The 23,029-nt window shown below is 39.1% G+C and overlaps 1 protein-coding gene across 14 annotated transcripts in view; it reads right to left on the minus strand.

The window, feature by feature from the left end:
- Positions 1–1,441: 1,441 nt before the first annotated feature.
- LOC111868862 (MAP7 domain-containing protein 2) overlaps positions 1,442–23,029 on the minus strand; it is a 210,648-nt gene continuing 189,060 nt past the window's right edge. For all 14 annotated transcript variants that reach the window (XM_023859894.2, XM_023859896.2, XM_023859891.1 and 11 more), the window contains 9 exons: positions 22,103–22,260; positions 20,116–20,500; positions 19,294–19,415; positions 18,070–18,204; positions 17,665–17,771; positions 14,154–14,283; positions 13,210–13,601; positions 4,640–4,905; positions 1,442–3,596 (listed from right to left, as the gene is read on the minus strand). In XM_023859894.2, coding sequence (XP_023715662.1) covers positions 3,583–3,596; positions 4,640–4,905; positions 13,210–13,601; positions 14,154–14,283; positions 17,665–17,771; positions 18,070–18,204; positions 19,294–19,415; positions 20,116–20,500; positions 22,103–22,260 — 1,709 coding nt within the window. In that variant the 3' untranslated portion in view covers positions 1,442–3,582. The remainder of the gene's footprint in view (positions 3,597–4,639; positions 4,906–13,209; positions 13,602–14,153; positions 14,284–17,664; positions 17,772–18,069; positions 18,205–19,293; positions 19,416–20,115; positions 20,501–22,102; positions 22,261–23,029) is intronic.

The raw sequence follows: 23,029 nt of genomic DNA on the forward strand, positions 1-23,029 counted from the left end.
GATTATAGGTTCTCATGGCTTGCCTTCTGAGTCATCTAAGATGTGACTGTGTACTCTGGTAATGAGTACCAATATTTCAGAGGAATCTGCTGTCTCCATCTTCAGGATAAAGAGTGAGCCATCAACATCATTAGCAAAACAGGCCTTTTTAAGCCAGAGTCTTCCTTAGATTCTGTCAGATTTGTCTTGAATTGGACAAATCAGAATTTGAACATGGACACATGATACAGGGAAGCAATAAGCTCTGTAAGACTACTGGCGTCCACTGACACACTCTAAGCCCTGGCCCAAGTCCTCTGTTCCCTATATCATGTACAGTTTGCCCCTTCTCAGCTCACTTCTCTATCATGAAGATGAAGGTAACAGGTTCATCTGATACATTGGTACTTATCTACTGAATTACATGGTGTCACATTATACAGAGTGTATCACAACTCAACAGCAAAACTTCAGGAACAGACTCCTCATATAGACAGAAGAAAAAAGTATAAGAGACCCATATGGCAATGCATATAACTACAATGTAGTAATTGTGTCTGCATGCCACTGAAAAGAATTGGCTACATGAGTGCTTTCTATCAGTGAGACGGCCTTTCACTGGGAGGACAGCTCTGTGATTATCATGATGTCACCTGTGGTTACTTCGTAATAAATTTTCCTCTGCCAATTCTTTTCTGTGGCATGCAGACACAATTACTACTCTGTAATTATATGCATTTCTGAACCCATGTTGTCATAAACTTTTCTTCTTCTCCCTAGATGATGAGTCCGTTCCTGAAGTTTTGCTGTTGAGATGTGATACACCTTGTACAACACTTCCAAATTATGCAGGATTTGATGATCTCACAGTGGTGCCTAAGAGGATCACCACTTTCTGGAATGTGATGTCAGGTACTGTGGTAAAAGTTAAGCGATGTTTTGCAGGCATTCTGGCGAACTCTGGACTACGCAGTATCACATCCCACAAGTTGGTACTTTTTAAATTAATTACGTTATTAAACATGAACATGGGCATATTCTGTGCAAGAAACAGCAATGCAAGTATGCACAATTCTAGATTGAAAAATGTAAGAACTTAACCAAATAACACTTACATTTTTTCATATATGAAAAAAATCCGTGTAGTACAAAAGAAACTGCACTATAAAGAACTTTTATATCTGAAACATAGTTAGGTGAAAGGATATACAGTAAGGTTTCTTGATAACGTTGAAGCACTTTAATACAAGCATGTACAATAAAAGATAGTGCACTCTGCCTCAATTTCAAATATCTGGAGAGGACACACAAATTCTTTTGTATTTTGATTTTTGAACTAAAATCATGATACTAGTGAGTGGTGAAATATACTAAAAAGTAAAGAATTCCACTGGTGGGTCAGTGGAATCACACTTCTGTCAGTATACTGTCCATATGTTACAAGTGTAATGAAAAGCACCCAGTTATTATGATCCTTTATTTTGAACTGCACAACAAACAAAATAACTCTGCATTGTTCTTCAAAATGTTCACGTGGGACAAAATCAGGTTAAAATTAATCTTCAACTGACAAAACTGAATACAATACTTCTTTTCATTTATGTTCAAGTTATTAAAACACACAATAAGTTTACATACAGGGCCTATTTTACAATAAGAAGTATGAAAATGAGTTTGAAACATTTGTAACCATTTCCCACCGTTTTTATTTCCAACTTCACTCCTAACAGCTACAAATTAATATAAGACCTCTTCCTATGTGTAAATATGAAACTCCTGTCATCTGTTGTTCCTATAATGTACTAAAAGATAAGTAATAAAATTCAGATAAAAAAGGAGGATATAATATAAGCACGCAATCTTACAGTGACTCTAAATTCACGAAATTAGTGGGTGGGAGGCATCAAACAGGGGACAAGAAAGGCTTGAAGCCAACACTGAAAGATCCTACCTCATTAAAAGCTTTAATTTCTTTTTGTTCATATTATATTTCTGATAAAACATTCTGCATTCATGTTGAAGCTGCAACAATATTTCTCACAGATTATTATATCATGTTAAAAGAGGCACCTGTAATGCAAACGTTACTGTGCTAACCATCAGGTCTTCTAAAGTGACATCAACCATCTACTGTACTGACTTACTACAGATGAATTTAGGCCAATGTAAAAGAGACAGACAAATAGAATATTGAAGTAACTCTGTTGTGGTGCATGAAGGTTAAAATAATTATTAATGTAGCAGAATAGTTAAACCAGTTTCTCACTTAACTATATACATGTATAGTAAATGTGAGAGCCCTGTTATGATTATACTTTGAGCACTCCTTTCGTGATACCTGTCACTCAGTAAAGCAGTTTTAATAAATAAGTTTTTACCATAAACTCCGATCACTGCAATCAGAGCATTCTTCTGCCTATCCACAACATGCTCAATTTACTTGACATATCAACACACTGACAGTATCATACATGTCAATAACTGCTTCATCAATTGACTAGGGAATGGGCTCACATTTTGGAAGGTTTGTAGTTACTGTCATGTCTGAAACAAACTAGCAAAATATACTGGAGCTTCAATCACCCATATTAATGAGCTTGAACTTACAAATGCAAGAACTAGAAGAGTCACAAATGTACATGAGTTTAACCTTTACGACTTCAGTAACTCATCAGCATTTTGATGACAAGTGTAACTACGATACACAGAAAACAATATATAGCAAGAGGATTTAGCTTATATCCACAGTGGGAACCCAGTGTATGTTTATATATATTCTAGTTCTAGTATATGAGACAACAGGACCAATTAGAAATAAATTTAGTGCACATCTATAATCACAAATGCATACACAACTGGAGGAAACACAGGGATACAGATGTATGTGAAATTACAATGAGACAAAAATGTTCTTCCAAGGAGCTGTAACGTTACGCTGCAACCTTCTGACTTCCGAGTTAATCCGTACCTTTCTGTCTATTCTTCTGGTTGAGGTAACACTGAGTTCCTTCCTACACAGGCTGCAAATGTGCCTACTGTATCAATCTCAAATGATATATGAGTGAATGGACCACTTATGGAATACCGAGATATCAGTCCAAGGGTTAATGAAGAAGGGTCTTGGATTCTTGATGATGATGACAATAATTCAGTTCTTGGATTTTTACACCACGTCACTGTGAGCAATGTTTTAAAGGGACATGCACCTTTGGTCTTCAGGGCTGTAAGAGTATAGCATGGGAAAGTTTCTGTGTTGAGGTGGGGGGGTTGAAGTCCCATCTGGACCAATAGGAACAATGGACTTGTAAAGTTGTGCAAGGAAAGAAACAGCCCATTTAAGGGTCACAAACTGTACTAAAGAACCACTGGCAACCGATGTTCTGGAGCGGTCACCCAAGAACTGAATTAGCATCAGCAGCTAATCACCATGAAAGTCTGAAATCAGTGAAGTTTGTAATGCTAATCCCTCTGGTTCCTTCCTCTATCAGTTCAGTCTTCCCGTTCAGCAAAATGTGGTCTATTATGTACAATATATGTGCACTTCCAGTCAGCCCTCAATGTTTTCTTATTACAGTCTTCTCTACATATTAACAGAAGAGCATGTTATGACAGCAGATCTGAAACAAGTGAAGAAAACAGTTAGTTACATGACAGGAACAGTCACAGTGAGCAATTAACTTATCTTCATCAGCTTCATGCCCCAGCACAGCGAAGCCCCAGACACTGTGGAATAGAGATCTCTCTCTTGCCTCTGCTGGGAATTGAAACCTAGCTGTCCAGCACTGAGGAATGTCTATACATTTACCGAATACCATCACAGTTATCATAATTTATTACAGTTTCAAATTCAGGATGTTCAGTTATCAAGGTGTAGGTACAATCTAGTTAGTGTCTCTGTGACAATACAGGCTGAGGAAACAAAGACCAATCAGTGTAAGGTTCTGTCATCTGTGAAGTGAATATGAAGAGCACTGTCTTCTGTGATATGACAATGTGCAGTGTGCTACAGAGGTAGCAAGAGTAACCTGCTGCAACTATTTTCAGGCTTTATCCTGAAGATGGAGAAATCAGGTTCTTCTAAAATGGAGTTCTGGAATCACAGTCCAGAAGAAAATTAATCTTCATTTTTATGTACACCATGTGAGAAAATGAATTAATTAAATTACTCTGTTAATTTAGTTCTGTACTTATAATAAAATCATTAACTCTGTCACACATGTACATCACCGTATAACAAGCATACCTCACAGGGACAAAGATACCCAGTACACGATACTGATATGATATTAAATGTGACCTTGTAACATTTGAAACATTCCCCAAGATGAAAATTATAATTTCCTTATTTGTCTGGAAATATACCAATGATGATACCCAGTTACATTTATGACTGTCTCAGCCTCTTCACTGAATACCTCACAGGGGCCTAACCATTACATTATAAATTTCATGCCTGCATTATGAATTTCATTGTTTTAGATCTCAATTTTACTCATGAGAAGTGAAGAGTTCTATGACAGAACATCAAGCATCCAGAAAAAAGGAAATTACATATAAACCTTGGCTAACTTTGTATGGTTTTACCCTGAGAGGCACATGTCGATAGTCACACCATATGCACCATGCTTCCTACTCTCAGTACCCAAAAGGTGAAGCTTACCAGTAACTGAATTACTATCTGTTTTCTTGGCCAGATTCTCCTGAAATGCAATGAAGGGTGGGGCAGGTCCATTATTCATTATATTTGAGTTGACGTTATCTTCATTTGAAATTTTTCCTGTAGTTGGAACTGAGCTCAGATCCAAAATCTGCTCAAATTCTGTAGCTGCCGTCGGTTGGTGTGTCGCACTCAGCATGGCATTATTTGTGCTGAATGCGTCAAATTCTGAAAAGTCTAGTAAGTTGTTGGTTGCGTTATTTTGTTTCCTGAAAGAGAGAAAGAAAACTGTGACAAAATGCTTTGAACTGTACACTTTAGAAAGGGCAGAACATATTTAAATGCTGCATTGATAACAAATATCAATGCCTTTTAAAGCACAATCACACCCATGCCAGGCATCTATTAAACTTGCTCCATCCATCCATTGCATGAAATAACTTCAGAACTTGTGCAGGGATTTTAATCAAATTTAACATTATGGACTGCAACTAGTATGTATCTGGCAACTCCAGTTATGGTTAAAATCACACAAAATAACAGTCATGTTTCTGCATGCATCTCACACTTAACTCATGTGTAAATTGCTAAATATTTTCACAGTGAAAAATGCTGGAACTGAACTGCACTGCACAGAAAAATGACACACATGTTTTCTGTCCAATACAGTCTATCTGCAAGTCTTACAGTTTCTGTGATAGGTGAACAAAAGTGAGCCACCAGGCCAGAACTGTTCCACTATGTGTACATTTCATTACTTGTCTTAAAAATAAAGTTTCCAGTTCTCAATCTTGAAAAAGTGGGGAGGCAATATATATTTTTTAAAGTTTCTGTAAAAAATACATTTAAAATACTGAAGTCAACAATATAATTGTGTTTTACAAAGAAAGGTACTGGTATAATGTACTATGATGTACCACTGCCAATAAAATGGCTTGATGAATGTCATAAATGTTTCTACACAAAATAATGGAATATCACATGAAAATTCAAGATTAAAGTAACAAAAAATCACTTTATGAGGAACAGTCTGAACCCCTCAAACTACAGAGTGTGAGTCAAATCAATTTTTCTGGGTTTTAGTAACATTGTGCAGATATTTATGTTTCAGAGGAGCTTGCTACTTGCATCTTAGGGACCGGAGAAGGATAAGGAGGCAGGTTATAAGGATGATGGTCACTCAGGTCCATAGGGCAGAGGTCACAAAAGGGAGTCCACTGGCAACCCTAACACAACATCTTCTGCTGGCTGGCAACTGGAATGTAAAAAGAATACAGTTACTGGCTGAAAACTGATATGACCAACTACTGGCTGTAGGATTATCCCAGATATTCTGACCATATACTGGATATGTTTTAGATACACACACAATATAAGCTGTATAGTATTGTCATGTGATGAAACTGACTATAGACAGGGTTAGTATTGGTGACTTGAATTATTAACCACTTATACACAAAACCCATAACTACAAGTATAACAGCCTCACTGGTTTACACTCAGCGCACCACACAGTCTTCTACGTCTTCACTAGTCGTTTCCTGGTAACGGATTTTGACAATGTCCACTGCTTATGTCCTTACCATCTGGCGAATATCTCAGAAATGAACTATGCACTATACGTTGTTCTGCTTATAACCCCTCAAGATGGATGGCACAGAAAACATAGCTCTTCTATTGTTGCGTGTGTGTATGCTATCGGCATTACCTAGCAATGACCGCTGTTTACAGAGTCACTGCTTAGCAGTGGGTCTACATGCTACAGTATTAAAATGAATATCAATGATATCTCTACAAAAGAACAAATATTCTTTTGTAAGTGGGAGGATTTTTCAGCATCATCTTCCAGAGTACGAAAGCATAAGCAGTCAGTGTGCGTATACTGTGACAGGTAGCTTCATCTATGTGTTATGGATTCATTGCTTAAAAATCTATTTCATTTGTAGGGATTTCTTTAAAGCTCTGCCTCTCCTAATGAAGTTGAACACAGTAAAACTACAAATGTCCTGATGTGCTGTGATTACATGTATATGCATGTTTTCTTCAGACTCATCATAAGAAAGTCAAATTTATACAAACCAAAACACTGACACTGTGGAAGCAATGAATCTGTTTTCACAGTTAAATATTTTAACATTTATTTCATACAGTATATATGTCACTAATGCAACTTGCTATAGTCACTTTCTTCTTTGTTCATAACATGTTCTGGCCATCAAAAGGTGTCTATCACTATGCTAAAACTGCTGCACCATACAGTATGTCAAAATATTATATCACTTGTGATACAATATTCAATTATTAAATTAAAAATTAAAATAGGTCAACCCTGATCAATCTGAGTTCTCTCTCTGTGTCTCTTTATGGTTCTACCAGCCTTTGGGCCATGATCATTTTTCAGTTTCTTAACCTTATATGCAGTTGTAGGACTCCTTGGATGGGGATCAGCCTGTTGCAAGGCCACTACCTTCACAGAGAACAATACAAATACTGATTAAACGCACATAGACATCCACGCCTTGAGTGGGATTTGAATCCACGATCCCAGCGTCAAAGCAAGTGAAGACAGTTCATGCCTTAGACTGCGCAGCCACTGTGATTGCCTTAATTTTAGTTAAAACCAGTAAAAGTAAAAAAAAAGTAAAGCTATCCCTGTACCAGGCCGTGAAGACCCATATGGTTGTGAGACGTTGAGGATCCCACATTATCTAGACAATCGGCTCAAAGATGGCAGTAAGGTTGTCAGCCTTACGTGCCAGTCGCACTTTACTCCCCAGGAAAATTATTTAATTAATTCCTGTCACTCATTTCTGTTAGAGGCTGAGTAAACCCCGGGGCCTAGTGCGGCTGGAAGGATTAGGTCAACTGAAAAAAATCCAATGACCTCATTGGGATTTGAATCCGCGACCTTCCGGCTTGTAGCGTAGCACTGCAACCACTATGCTACCGCGTGCCCCAGTTAAAACCAGTCAAATCTAATTTGTATTGTGGGTATTGTCCAGTTGTCCAAATGGCTTGTTTGCACAACTTCTCCTGTGGCATGGGTATATTCGTGTTATTGTGCAGTCTTTGGATGTAAGTGTGATGCTGCTTTCTCTGCAATATGTAAAGGACATTGTTATTACTTATTATCTGTATAATTTGTCTGTTTCTATGTTAGTTTACTTTTTACACTCACATGTGCCCTTCTGGCTGTAGATTCAACATTGCCCCCATCTTGAGGGCAGAATTAAGACAGCAGGTTCAACAGGAACCATGTACCAAACTACAGGACATTATGTCCCAAAAGTTTGCACTCTTAAAATTCAGATTTCCAACAGTGAATTCTAATGACAAGACTGATGGTGCTGAAGTAAAAAGCTTCTGTGTTTCCATTTCTGAAGCAAGCATTTATCAAATGAAACAGCCCTCTCTTTCTGTGTAACATTAAAATAATGATGATCGCACAGGCAATAGGCACTGAAGTAACTGTTACTTTCCTGCTTATCTACATATAATTCTTTTAAGCATGGCAGTGTTTGTCAGTTTTATTTTTGCACTGAAACAAAATGCAAAACTAATCTGTTATTACAACAGGACAAGAACATGGTAGCAATGGCATTATTTTAGTAGATATTACAATGTTTTCAGTACTGCACCATCTATCATTTCAAAGCAAAGGCAACTAGACTGCTGCTGCTGCTGATGAGGATATGCAGAAACCATAAGCGATGGGAGTTGTAGAATTTTCCTGTTGATTTTTCAATGGACATTCTGCCACTATTATATAAGGAAACAAACTAGTCCAAAAGTTGGACAATAAAGAACCGAGACTGCAGATACTGATAATCGGGAAAGAATAATATGACAATCTGTGATTATGCAAGTAAAATCTTTTTAAAAGCATCTTCTGAATTCCCTTACACACTGTGACTTCGTGAGACATCAGTACTCAACTACAAATCCATGCACTATAACTTTCTATTTTATAGGAGAGATTTCCTTTAGGAAGACAAAGAAGTTTATGTTCTTGTAGTTTACACAAATACAGCAAGAGTAGCACCAGCATAAGCAACAGTAGTGATAATATATGAATATCAAAACAGATTCTACAGCATAAACCAACTGCATGCTGAGGTGAGAAGACAGAATGGGTGCGTGAATTTGGACCAGTTTGATTGTTTGTACCATGAAATGAACAAGTATATGAATTTGAAACCTAAAAACCATGAAACATCATTCTCAAACACAAACCATATGTTAGTAACTATATATCTTTTTCTGGATTTCTGAATATCATTCATCTACAGCATGAAAGCAGTAACTCTTTTAATAGTAGGTGACTGAAAGAAACTGAAAATCAACAGTGGCAGGCTGATATGAAGGCAGAACTTGGCCTCCTCCCAGGCTGTGTAAGTTTAAAATGTATTAACATGATATTTAAGAAAATTATAAGTCATGGTTTACAAGTACAGTAAATATTTATTCTGGTTAAACTGGCAGCCTGTTGTTTACCTTTCAGACAAATTAACTGAAACGTGTTCTGTTCGACTATCATGCGCACAAGATATTTTCTATGGTTAATACAAATGACTAGTGAAAATAACAGTCTACTAGGCCAAATATTTGGGAAACTAAATTCTATAATTTATCTGAATTTCACACAGCAGTAACTATGACAATTACCATCTTCTGGGGTGTGATACCATGTAGTCTGGTAGTTCATTATTCTGGTATAAAATAAAGCCTCCATCTTCAGGGTTGAAGAGTGAGCCAAGTATATAATGAACAAGCAGCAACTGGCATGTACTGCTGACTGCTTGGCTCATTCTTTCACCCTGAAGAAGGCAGCATCATCTTCCTCCAAAATGTCAATGAACTTCTACTGGACTACATAGTCCCCAGAAGATGGAACTCTTCTTTTAACTGTATTAATTTCTTACATTAGGTCACTAAAGCCAAAGGCATATTTATAATAGTATTATATTAAAAAACTAACGTAATTATGCAGTATGCAGCAAAAGTAGGCAGTAGTAACAAGGCAAAGTTATACTTCTCTTGGGAAAATAAGTATTTATGGAATAAAATAATTCAAAATCTTCAGGAATAAACTGCTCAAAAATATTTCAGACAGTAACTTAACTTACATATTGATACAATATTACAAATCGGTTACAGAATTTTCTAACAGATACAGTTCATTATCAAACATGCACGTATTTCAGTAAGTCCAAGAGCTGAGACCATGCTTCTATCAGATCTGGATACTTCCAGACCACACCTAGAACTACGCTAAAGGAGAGACATGCAGACGAAGTATATTTCACAAAATGTGCTTCACTTACATATCACATTAAGTCCTGAAGCTTCACCCTCCTTTAAACATGACGGCGATCAATATGAATATTATTTTATGTATATAACAGATGTGCAGTATCTTACACATGTCAAACAACAATCAGTTAGATGTAATCTTTTCCTCTTGTCTTTATTTAATGTAGTTTGAGTTACAATACAAGACTTTCACTTCAACAATTTTCATGAGGAACTTGCACAGAAAAAAAAACAGACACTGAAGTATGAACAGGGATTGCTCTGTGAGAGTTGAGGTCCTCACTGCAGTGAACATGAGGACCACTGTCTTCTGGAACACGATTCTGTTTAATCTGACAAGAAAGGTAAAAACATTTTGGAAGAACCTGCTGCCTCCATCATTCCTGAAGATGTAAGCTACAAGCTCCTCTGAAACGCTGGTATCTTACTGCAAGACTACATGGTATCACATCCCAGTAAACAACAACCTTCATTTCTCTGCTGCTGCTGCTGTTAGGTTTAGGAAGAAGGTGCAATCCAGGAGAAACATCAGTGTCCCATATTAATCTTGCATATTTGCCATACAGAACTGTACAGAACGATTCTTTAACACGAGGAACTGTTCTGTACATGTAACATTTCTGAAATGTATAAATCTGCATGCACAATGTCAGAATATGACAAGTTAATTTAAATGCTTACACAAAATTAATTTAAAAAGAAACCAATCAATGATATCATGCACGCTCTTTAAAATTACAGATCTGGACCCATCATCCAGCAGGAAATGAAAAAGCTGGAACATAAGGTAGTAATCTGAAACTGACTTTGTTTTGAGGCGCCAACTGCATGCAGTTCAAGCACTTCTCTTTGTTTATGTCTCTTTTCAGTGATGGTGTTCTGAAAATTATGTAAAACTTGATAGCGTGACGTTGCACAGTCGTACTGCAGCAAATAGAGAATGACACCAAGACTCTCCCTGATACATCCTGAGAGGTACATCTTACCTCGGTTATACCCTGTATGGAAGCGAAGTCCTGTGCGTTCAACTGGATCTGCTCTGTGGCCATTATTACGTCCCTTAAATTGCAACGTGTACATCTGACTTTGTGTTCCACTTTTTTGCAGTCTGTGTGTAATGTCGGTTAATATTCTCTCGTCGTTTTCTCCTTACTGTCACTACATGTTCTGGCCTAACCAGCCATCATCAAGCAGATTCTAAAGGGTTCTGATGACGGTGTATAACACTCAGAATTACTGGGTTTCTGGACTTTTTCTGTTGTCCAGTATTCTATAACGTAGAAAACAATGTTTCGGAAACTGGATCTGTTTCTGTCATCAGTTGAAAGGGGGGCGAAGACACCTAATCAGTTGGGTCCCTTAGAAAGATCTAACCTCAAGCTCTTTCTAAGTGACCCAAAGGAGTAGGTTTCTTCACATCACCTGAGGATGGAAATAGATCCAGTTTCCAAAATGCTGTTTTCTAGTTTCCAGAATACCGGACAGTGGAAAAAGTCCAAAAACCCAGCAATTCTGAAAGCCATCATCAGTTCTATGGGTTATGATGAAGCAAGGATGATGGCCTTCGAAAACAAAGACTATGATAATTGTTTTTTTTTCTCAATGCCAGGGGTATTGTTCATCATGCATTTTTTCTGCAAGGGCAAACAGTCAACCAAGAATTTTACATTTCCGTGTTCAGGCGTATGCGCGAGGCACTATGGCATTGTCATCTTGACCTGTGGACATATGGACACTTGTTGCATGACAATGTGAGGCCACACACAGCTCTAAGTGTCAACGGACTTCTTATTAAACATGTTACTGCGTTTTGACAACCTCCTTACTCCCCTGACCTATCTCTGTGCAATTTGTTCTGTTTCCACGATTGAAAAAAATGCTAAAAGGACGGTGACATGAGAATATCAAGGCTGTTCAAGTGGCCACAAACAATGGAGATTATAGCCATTCCGAAAGAGGCATTCACTAGCTGCTTCTGGGACTTGCTGAAATACTGGCAACAGTGTATGGACTGCATAGGGAACTACTTTGAAGGGGACAGGAGCAATTAGTCAATAAATCAAATTTTGTAATTTCTACAGACTCAGTCTCGGAACGAACATGTATAAACAATGGAGTCATCTTGGCTGATCCATCATGTAAGGATGGAGTAAGTATCCACCATTTGAGAAACTACCTCTGTCTCCATCGCTGGCGATGGGTGTGACAAGTGACACTGCCCACAGAGTGTGCTCTCGTGTGCCCCAGTGGTGAGGTCACTTGGCCTACAGCGTCATGTCCCAGTGTGGACAGCCAGTCAGATGACACAATCCATGCTGGTCATCCCAGACACTGTCATTGTCCTTTGTCATGATGTCTTTTGATGGTCCTCCCTTATTCAAGCATGTTAATGGCTGAGTATCATACAGTGAACCTCTTATCCATGTTGAAGTTGTTGGGGGTAATGGTAGATATTAACTACATCTTCATATGACTGACTGCCCTGGAAGACTTCATCATATACAGCTGCAGTGAAAATCTCAAAGGCAGTCATCCCATGGCTGCTATAATGTGTGGGGGAGTGGAGGTATAGCTCCGTCATTCCTGACCTTGGCATTAGATGGAGGTGAGTGGTCAGCTTTATGTCCTGCCCACTTTCTGTCCAGGGACAAAATTCCCAGAACCCCATCTCGGAATGAGCCCCAGAGTGGGTCTAAACGTTATGGAGAAGAGAAAAATCTCTTGCCTCTGCCAAGAAATTGACTGTAACTCCCTGGCTGTCTAAGCTGCAGCCTTATTGCTATACTGACTGAGCTATCCCTGTTCTCCAAATACGACACGCATCTGGCCCTAAGCCTGGTGGATAATGGGTCTGATACTGTACATACATTCAAGTTGTTAACCACTCTTAATACAGTGAAATAAGAATGTAGCATATTAACAAGCTGTGTGTCAGAAGTAAAGCAGTGAGAAAGCATTAATTACATACTGACTACTTTTGCATGATACACTTGTAATTATGGCTTCAAAGTAGGACCCTGTCCTGAAATGTATTTATTTTCATACACTACTATACTCATCATGATATCAGTCAATGAACCCCGACAAACTTCTTGCTGTTCGGAGCGCAGGACAATGTTCAACACACATTATCACAATATCCATTTCCTTACGGACAGAAGCTCTGTGCATTGCACGCTGTGTCCCCTCGCCCGTGTTATGCACAACCAGAAGTACGCTCTACATTACTTACAAGCTACTAACTATGGATCAATACTTACACATTATCTACACTGACAAAGTCTACTGCGTCATATTCCACTACATTCCGATGACCGTTGCTCTGGGCAGAAGGGGGTAGCACACTGGATCCACTAGTTATTAAGTCCTCACTAGTTTCCATTGGTCTCATGGTGTCTATTAATAAGAAATCACTATTCAAACTAGATGACAGCCTCTTTTCACTGCCTCCATTTTCCTGGATATGATCCATGATGTTGGAATTGAAACTGTCCACTAGAAGACTCTGCTGGCCATTGCCTGTGGTGATGTCATCACTAGACTGGTACAGCTTGGAGTCCGGCAGTTCCATCGCTGCAGCCACCTCCCCCGGATGGGGTTTCATCTCTTCTAATGGACTCCCATCCTTCCCTTCATCAGAATCCCCTTCACCCTGTTCGAATGCATGAAATTATACAGTGAATTTCAGGTCATTATGAGAAAACCACAGTACAAGAGAGTTACCAGTAACACAGGCTTGAGTATGTAAGGGAAAATATTCTGAAGGTGTAGTCATGTAAATTAGACCATATTACAATTGTATCCAGTATGTCGTTATGTTGTGTTCACAATATAATTTACATGATTATTAAACACACAACAGGATGCAAACCATAATGATTCTGGGATAGACTGTAATTTAATGATGATGCTGTAACTTGGCCTATAGAGTAAGTGCCCAGTGACTGCATGACAAACGAATAATGAAATTGAATGAATATGGAAGAGAACAGTCATGGCCTTAGTTATGGTTCTGTTTTAGCATCTGCCATCAGGAGCTGAGTAAAACCTCACAAAACTCTCAGTTGGCATAGTCAGTTCCTGCTTAAGCCAACCTGCTCTGTGCTTCAGATGACAGACGGCTGTTTCAACAGTCTGAAGCATCAGAATGTGACATTCAGTAGCGCAACACCACTTCAATTATACACTGAATACTGAGCTGTACCTTGGTGGGTGTGCTGGATGGAGTAGAACCCTTGCCTCGTGTGCGTAGCATGATTGCTTCAACTCGCTTGCGTCGAGCAATGCGTTCCTCTTCTTCTTTTTTCAGTCGTTCATCCATTTCTTTGCGCAACCTTAAAATAAGCAAAGTCATAGCAATGATCACTGATATAGAAATATTCCTAAAAACATTTTCTAAAATGCAAACTCTATTTTCTGTAACTGGTCAAGATACTGAAGTGTCCATCAGAGTTTTTAAAAGATGCATTCCTTTGGTCACACAGCAGTCTCTTATGACAGTGACATTAAACAGTGATGTTATGGCCAAGACTCAACCAGCTTCATCTGCACCTCCCATGGGCTACCACTTTAATGTGGTGTAGAGGTTTCTGTGCCTTGATAACATGAACAGCCATGCTAGTGAGGGTGAAAGTACCTGGTTGTGTCAGCCTTCCTCAAGAGGTTGAACTGTAAGGACCTGATGCAAGCGGCCTCCGTAGTCTAGGGGTAACATTCCCACCTCATGACTCAAGGTACGCGGGTTCAAACTTGGCGGAGGTCGTGGAATTTTTAAGGGCAGAAAAATTCAGGGAACAAGTCCTCCGGGAGGGACTTTAAGTGGTGGGTCCCATGTCGTAGCTTTACGGCACGTAAAAGAACCTCATGTCTCAAGGGGACCTCTGAGCCAAATTCAGGATATTTCCCACCCAGCAGTAGTCTCTAACGCCTCTGATAGATGGGGGAAGCATCGAGATAATGCTCAGCCAGTAGAGGCCAAACTCGCTGGCTGAGTCGGGACTGATGGCACGCACCAGTACCGGTAGGGTATAGAGACTGGTAGAATATCACAGGGGGCTGCACAATGGACCAACAGCTAGTCTAAGTGCATGGGGAAACCCACCCTCTCCAATAATAACAACAATAACAACAACAACAACAAAAAGGACCTGATTAAAAGCTGCGCCTGGTCCTCCAGCTTGGTGGCTATATCAAACAACTTTGGATCAAAAAACAAGGCACATTAAGGAATCTAACAATGGATACTGGAAGCATAATTTCAGGATGAGGATGAGGGAGGGAAGGTAAAGCTGTCCCTGAAACAGGCCATGGAGCCCCAGGGTTGTGGGCTGCTGATGCTCCCACATTTTTTTAGACAATTAACGCGCAGATGGTGGTGAGACTGTCAGTGTTATGCACTGACTGTCTCACCACCCAGGGAGATTCCTGGTACTCGTTTCCATTAGAGGCTGAGTCGACCTCAAGGCCACAGTACGGCTGCAAGAATTAGGTCAACCGCAAAATCCTGAACCCGTGACCTTCTGGCTAGTAGCAGAGTGCCACCTTGAGGAAATGACAAAGTAAAGTTTATACAGATGACGATTATATCTTTCCCCTTGGGATGTATTCAATTTATTCCTGGAGGAGAAACAAAGAGGGATGGCCCAATCTGAGATGGCTGCAAGATGCAAGAATGAATTATGCGAACTGAAAGTACAGAGATGAAGACAAAAAGAAAAAGAAAGCAAGAAAGAAAAAAGCATTTTCTACTAAATCCCTTATTTTGTTCCTTAGGGGTCCACCTGAAAGGCACCTGTTTTTGGTGCTGGAATGATCACATTCACTGGGCACAAACCTGTGAAGGGTAAACTCTTAAAAATCTTATGAACCTGCCCAACTGTTCATGAACTAGTGCAGGATATACATATATATGCATATACGTTGTGCGTTCAAGTTCTAAGGTCTCCGATTTTTTTCCTCACACAATAATCATACAAAAAATTTGAAACTTCTGTCACTTTTCAACGTAATCTCCCTGCAGCCGTACACATTTTTCACAACGTCGACGCCATGATTCCATGGCCGCTGCGAACGCTTCTGTAGGAGTCTGTTTTGACCACTGGAAAATTGCTGATGCAATAGCGGATTGAAAAACGGCATCCATGTCTCATCCATTGTCACAGTTGATGAAAAGAAAGTCCCATTCATGCCTTCATCATTGCCATGCATGCAGCCTTGTGGTCATCCACCAAAATTCGTGGAACCCACCTGGAGGACACTTTCCGCATTCGCAGGTCTTCATGCAGGATTTTGTGCACAGATCCCATGGAAATGCCAACTTTGGGGGCGATGTTTTCCACACTCAATCGGCGATCCTCCAAAACAATTTTCTCAACTCGCTCGACCATGTTGTCAGACCGGCTGGTGTGAGGCTGAGATTGTTTTGGTTTGTTGTCACATGACGTTCGGCCTTCTTTGAACTGTCGCGCCCACAAACACACATTTTTCACATTCATGACACCATCACCACATGTCTCACTCAACTGGTGATGAATTTCAATGGGTGTCGCACCACGCAAGTGGAGAAAACGAATGATTACTCGCTGTTCTTGTAACGAAAACGTCGCCATTTTAAGTATCAAAAACACTCCTCACACTCGCTGCTACCGCTAGAGTTCTGTGTGCCGTAGAGTTCTGCCATCTCTGTCATGCATTCACAAAGAGTGCACACGTATTTTAAACAAAACCGCATGTGTCTATCTGCTCCCAGTCCTGAGAAAAAAAATCGGAGACCTTAGAACTTGAACGCCCCTCGTAAATATGATGGCTGCTGAACAAGTAAGGTTCCCTCAGTCATATAAATGTAATGAAGTCAATGCAATGTTAATGTAGCTCATTCCACTGAGGTATTGTGATTTTTCAACATAATACCTGACCACACTGATGCATCTGTTCCATCTTAGTATCAGCTTAGCAATTCTGTCATCATACACATTGGCACCTCACATAAGCAACCATTCACCATTCCCACTCCTTCGTTATTGTGCAATCAGTGACCTCCGAAGTGTTGCCATTTCTTGCATGTTACCCCTACCCCTGCCGCTACTAAATGCTACCACATACAAAATGCTTGACTAGCACAAACATTACAGGCTAGGAAACCTTACTGAACATCCCTTGTATGTATATAAATAGATGGCATTCCAAAAACCACTGTTTTGTATTTGGGGGTGGGGGTGAAAATGTGTAACTCCATCAAAATCTTGAGACTTATTTTGTTACAAAAAGTAAGAACAATATATTTCACTTAATTTTAAGGCCATTTGTTTTAGCAGTTTCCAAAACCGAACGTTTTATTTTAGCATTCAGTAAAAAAAGGAAATTAAGGTTAATGAGCAAATCAAGATAAGCTGGTGGATACTTGCAATAGTATTACTATGTGACTAGGTGCCCCAGATGTGGACAAATCAATGGAACAAAATTCATGTCATTAAAAGTTATGTCAAAATCACATTACTTGCATTATTTAAAAAGTGTAGAAGAAAAAATTAAACATTTTTCATTATAATTGATAGGGACTTCAGGGTTGTTCCAGTATAGTAAAGTATGCTGCTGTTGTTGTTGTTGCCCTGAATACATGACAGCATACATCACACACAATATGAGATGCAGATTTCCCTTACTGTTTCATATATCTCAATATAAGAGGGAAATTTATTTTTAAATTTTGTTGATACCTTTCTGCTTCTTCTCGAGCTTTCCTCTCTGCTTCTTCTTTTTCTGCTTTAGCCTTAGCCTCCTCTTCTCTTCTTTTTCTTTCATCTTCTTCTCGTCTTTCATTTTCCTATCATCAAGTAATGAACTTGTGTTAATCTTCATACAACTGTAAGTACCTAAACCTGAGACATCTTACTTTCTGGTAAACATTTATATATTTACTTAATATCAATACACAATACACAAATTTCAGTTTCTCTACTACTAAAGTTTGTGCAACTGATATAGGCATTAAAACAAGCTTTATAAAATCAGAAACATACTGCACATACACACTGTGTTTAAGAGTTACAAGTCACAATAAAAAGTACAAGAAATAAAGATCACAAATATCTTGAAACAAGAAAATGAAATGATGTGGTTACCTGAATGGCCTGAAGCAATCGTTCCTCTTCTGCCTGGCGAGCTTCCTCCACTAGTCTCAGCTGTTCCTCTTCAAATCTACGCTGGTCCTCTTCTTCCTGACGCAAACGTTCTTCCTCTAACCTCTGCTCCTCCTCCTGCAACAAAGCAACCAATATGGCTGCTTAGAGGACCTCTGCATCTTTCCTTCTGTTACTATATGGGCAGGTAACCAAGCTGCAGTGATGTGACATGACCATTAGTGGATCAGTGGCATAAAGTTCTCAAAGGCCCTTACTGTTCTTGGTCCTTTCTTTACCTAACAAAACATTAGACATATCTGAAGACAGTGTTCTCATGTGAGGGATAGAGAACACAGAACACAAGACAAAACTAAATATATGAAATCTTATAAAGGAACATGAGCTGAAAATGATGTCGACAAGATGGCAACCATGAGGATTTCAAGGTACAAAGACACTTCTTTTTTTACAGTGCCTGAAATATCTATGCCTTTTCACTTTGAAAACAGGATTATCATTCTTCTGTTTATTAATATAGTGCCAATTCACATTATTTCATGTATAAATGTTTACTGGACAGAAATCAAAACTAATACAATTATTACACTGATTCTAATTATGCTATTTTTTTTTTCTCTGGCGCTACAGCCCCAAATTGGGCCTAGGCCTACCTCCATGAAACTCTCTGTTTCACTTCGGTTTACTAGATCTTACACATTTAGTAGGACTCCTTGGGTGAGTGATCAGCTCGTTGCAAGGCCTCTACCTGCAGAAAAACGCACATAAACATCCATGCCCTGAGTGGGATCTGAACCCACGATCCTGGCTTCTGAGCGAGCGAAGACAGTGCATGCCTTAGACCGCTCGGCTACCGTGACCAACTCTAATTATGCTATAAGACACCTAAATACATTACATACTTCTACTTACTGGTTTTAAATTATACTTGCCCATACTCAAAATATTGCCAAGTGCTGGAAAATATCCCTTAGATCACAAAAAAGTGTTTGCACAAAATGGATTTATATGAGGAGACAAAAAATGTTTCTGTTTTAGCAACAGAGTTAACCTGTAAGTTTGTGTGTGTATATAAAGGTACAATGAAAAATAAAAATTAATTCTGATAACCGTGAAAGAGACTGAGTGCCGTTTCAGTTAGGGGAGATCCCACTAAGCAACAATTCAGCTCTCACTTTGGAGCAAGGAAAGTTAGTATGTCCTTACCAATCTCTGTTTCTCGAGCTCTGCTTCCTTTTCTGCTTGCTCCCGAGCTAGCCTTCTGCGTTCTGCCAGCGCAGCTTTGGCTTCTTCTTCTGTTGTAATTCGAGTTTTTGCTATCATTGATGCTGAAACGACATAAAAAAATTATATGACGAACATCCCAAGCCTATACATTTACAGTCCACTTAATGGCTCTGTCAGCAGTAGACAGTGTTGAATGGCAGAAGAGGAGTGATAATGAACTGAGAATGATTCAGACAGAAGTCCCCTTGGCATTTACCTGAAGGGACAGAAGAAAGGCATGAAAACTCTTGATCAGGACAGTTTGTGTGCCAGCTTAGATGTGCACATATGAAATAAACACAGACAAAATATGGTCAATGGAAATATGTTGCAGCAAGTGGAGTAGTTCCAGTACATGTTCTATATGTGATGTCATTCACCAAGCATTATAGTTGTGCAGTTAATTATTTGTAAAGTACAGTAAATGTGAATACTGACTGTTATTTTGACAATTACAATAAACTGGGGTACAAGTTCTGGAAGGTAAAAAATTATTTACATTAAATCACAACCTGTTAAACACAGAAAAATAATACACTTTTTTGTACTGCGCTTCAACTGGGACCAGAAAAATATTCATTAAATACAGGAACACCAGATATGAATTACACCATGTAAGTTCTATATACTCACTTCTCCTAACAGACACCAAAGGCCCAGCACACAGAATACACCTTAATGTAAACTGATATTGCATGACAGTAAAACCAATGAGAATATAGAAGCAGCAGACACTGATGACAAATGAAATGGATACACTACCTGTCATGTCAGCTTCAGTTTCTATGTGTTCAGCATGCTCTACTGTTTCAAATTTCTCTATGCTGTCCTCCTGAACCACACAAGGTGCAGCAGGTTGAATTTCTTTCTCGCTTACTTCTTCATGGACTTCCTTCTCCTCGGCTACTGGTTTTGATTCCACTGCAACAGAACAAACCTCTTCCAAAGAGGGTTTCATTTCTACATCTGTCTGTTCCGCTGTGGTGGGCACCTGCTCGAGCTGATCTGGGGTTTTCCCTCCATGAACATCTTCTGCCTTCTCAACTATTTCATTTTGCTCTTCAGCTTGATCCTGAGATAAAGATGAGGGTGCATCTGAACCAGGAGACTGCAGTGGGGTTGCTTTTGGAGTTAATCGAGCAGAAGCCTATTACAAAATCAAAAGAACAAAAACAATGTTTATGTTTTTAAAAACTGTGATCACAATCTGAATCCCCAAAACTGTTAAAAAAAAAACAAAAAATCTTAGAGAATTGTTTACCCTTCACTCAGGCAGCCTCTCAATTAGATTGGCTTAAGATTTTTACAAAAAATCCCACTCAAGGCATGGATATTTGTCTGTGTTCATTCTGTGTTTGCATATAGGTAGTGGCCTTGTGGTAAGCTTATCACTTGTCCAAGGAGTCCTACTGACTGTGTATAGATTGAGAAACTGAAGTGAAACAAAGCATTTCACTGATGCCCTGCTCCAAGTGGGAGCAACAGGAATAAAGATAGACAGATATGTTTTGGCTATGATCACACAGGAACCTCTGTTGGCTGTACTGCTCATCCCCCACATTGGCCAGTGTTTACGGTGCGTATATTTTATGATCAAAGTGACACTACCATATATGTCCAGTGTAAACACTGGCCAATTTACGGGCTGAGCAGTGCAGCCAACAGTGAATGTGCACAACTAACAATAGCTGTAGGACAAGATGTATAGTAAATAATTAACATATAATGGACACATACTAAAGTTTGTGCTCCTAAAAACATGTACAATTGGAAATGCAACATGACCTTACAATACAATAACTATTTTGCCAGTTTCCTGTTTGGTACCACAGACCTATTATTATTTATTATTATTATTATTGTTAGTGGGGTGGGACTAAGTCCCTTGTACTGCGGCCACTTCTGGCCTATTGTACCAGCCCCAGATGATAGGTGAGGGTGATTGTGGAGCAACTGGTGGAATGAAGATTGGCAGGGGAAACCGAAGTACTCGGAGAAAACCTGCCCCAGCGCCACTTTGTCCACCACAAATCCCACTTGACCAGACCCTGGGATCGAACCCGGGCCGCTGCGGTGGGAAGCCAGTGACTAACCACTTGAGCTATGGCGCAGCCTACCACAGATCTAACAGAGAATGTTGAGTGACATTATGAAATTTACTCCACTCTCTTGCCAGTTCGTATGCCAGACACAGCTGTTAAAGCAATATGTAAGTACTGAAACAGAGTTTTTGACATGACACCCATCCAATTTCCCAATTTTCTTTATTACAAAAAAAATTTAAATTCCTTAATCTGAGGTACAGCCATCTAGTACATAAAATATGCAACATTTATGGGGGGGGGGGAAATAGCACTGCAAATTTAGAGTAGCTTCATCTGTTTGAGTACACAAGGAACAAAGAAAACATAAAAATAAATCCAGGCAATGACACAAATTATATTAAGCTGCTGATTAAGCAACAGAACATCTCTCCACTCATGAGGAAATGACAATTGCTATTTAAGTTTTACAAATAATGGCTACCTACTCTACAAATCAGGACATGTCACACTTTGTGTATGCAACCTTATAAAGAAAAGCCCTGTGCAAGTACGTCTGAATTTCCCACTGACATATGAATACCAGAAGTACGCTGAAAAGAGGCTCCAGTACTTTTCTACCAATGACATAAGAGTCTACATCAATAACTGGTGATGACGCACTGTAGCCTTGTTCCCAGCAGTATACCAATAATAGCCTATGTTACCTTTGCTGACTTCAACACTTTGTCTGAAGTCTTCTTGCTTGGTGCCTCAGACTTTGTTAATTTCTTGGATGTATGAACTTTGGGAAGCGGGGGTTTGGCACTCTCACGGTCTGTGCTTGCGTTTTGAGTTTTTGAAGCCCGAATTTCACCAGCGATACCTGCAAGCAATCGCAATCACTAATCAAATTTCTATGATGAGGACTGCCATCTGGAATGTTCAGATTAACTTCAAGTTTTCCTAACAAAATTTGTATACATTTCTCTCTTCTCCCATGCATCCTACATGCCTTGTCCATCTCATCCTCCTTGACTTGATTACTGTAAGAATATTCAATGAGTAAAAATCATGAAGCTCCCCATTGTGCCATTTCGTCCCTTCGCCTGTTACTTTCTCTCTGAGGTCAAGTGTTCTTCTGAACACCCTGACAAATAAATTCAAGCACAATCTATGTATACCTAATATAAAGTCACAAGACAGAGCATCCCCTGTCTCAGAACAAATAAGCTCTATGCTCATGCGCATAAGAATCATTACAGGATGTAGAAGTAGAGATTCATGTAGAGAATTATTTAAGAAATTAAAAATTCTACCGCTTCAATCGCAATACATATTATCGCTTCTCCTATTTGTTGTTTACAACAAAGATAAATTCAAATTAAATTCTGATGTCTATAACATGAATACTAGACAAAAATATAACTTCCACCTACCCTCATCAACTTTATCAGTATATCAAAAAGGAGTCTACTTTACTGGCATAAAAGTGTTCAACAATCTGCCACAAAGTATTAAAAACTTGGGCAATGATACTAAAAAGTTTAAATCAGAGTTAAAGAATTATCTACATGCTCATTCCTTCTACTCTTTAGATGAATACTTCAATGTAAATAGAGAATGATGTAAAATTAAGTTATATTAATTTTTAA

Source organism: Cryptotermes secundus, unplaced genomic scaffold (genome assembly GCF_002891405.2).
Source record: "Cryptotermes secundus unplaced genomic scaffold, Csec_1.0 scaffold523, whole genome shotgun sequence".
Classification (NCBI taxonomy): Eukaryota; Metazoa; Arthropoda; class Insecta; order Blattodea; family Kalotermitidae; genus Cryptotermes; species Cryptotermes secundus.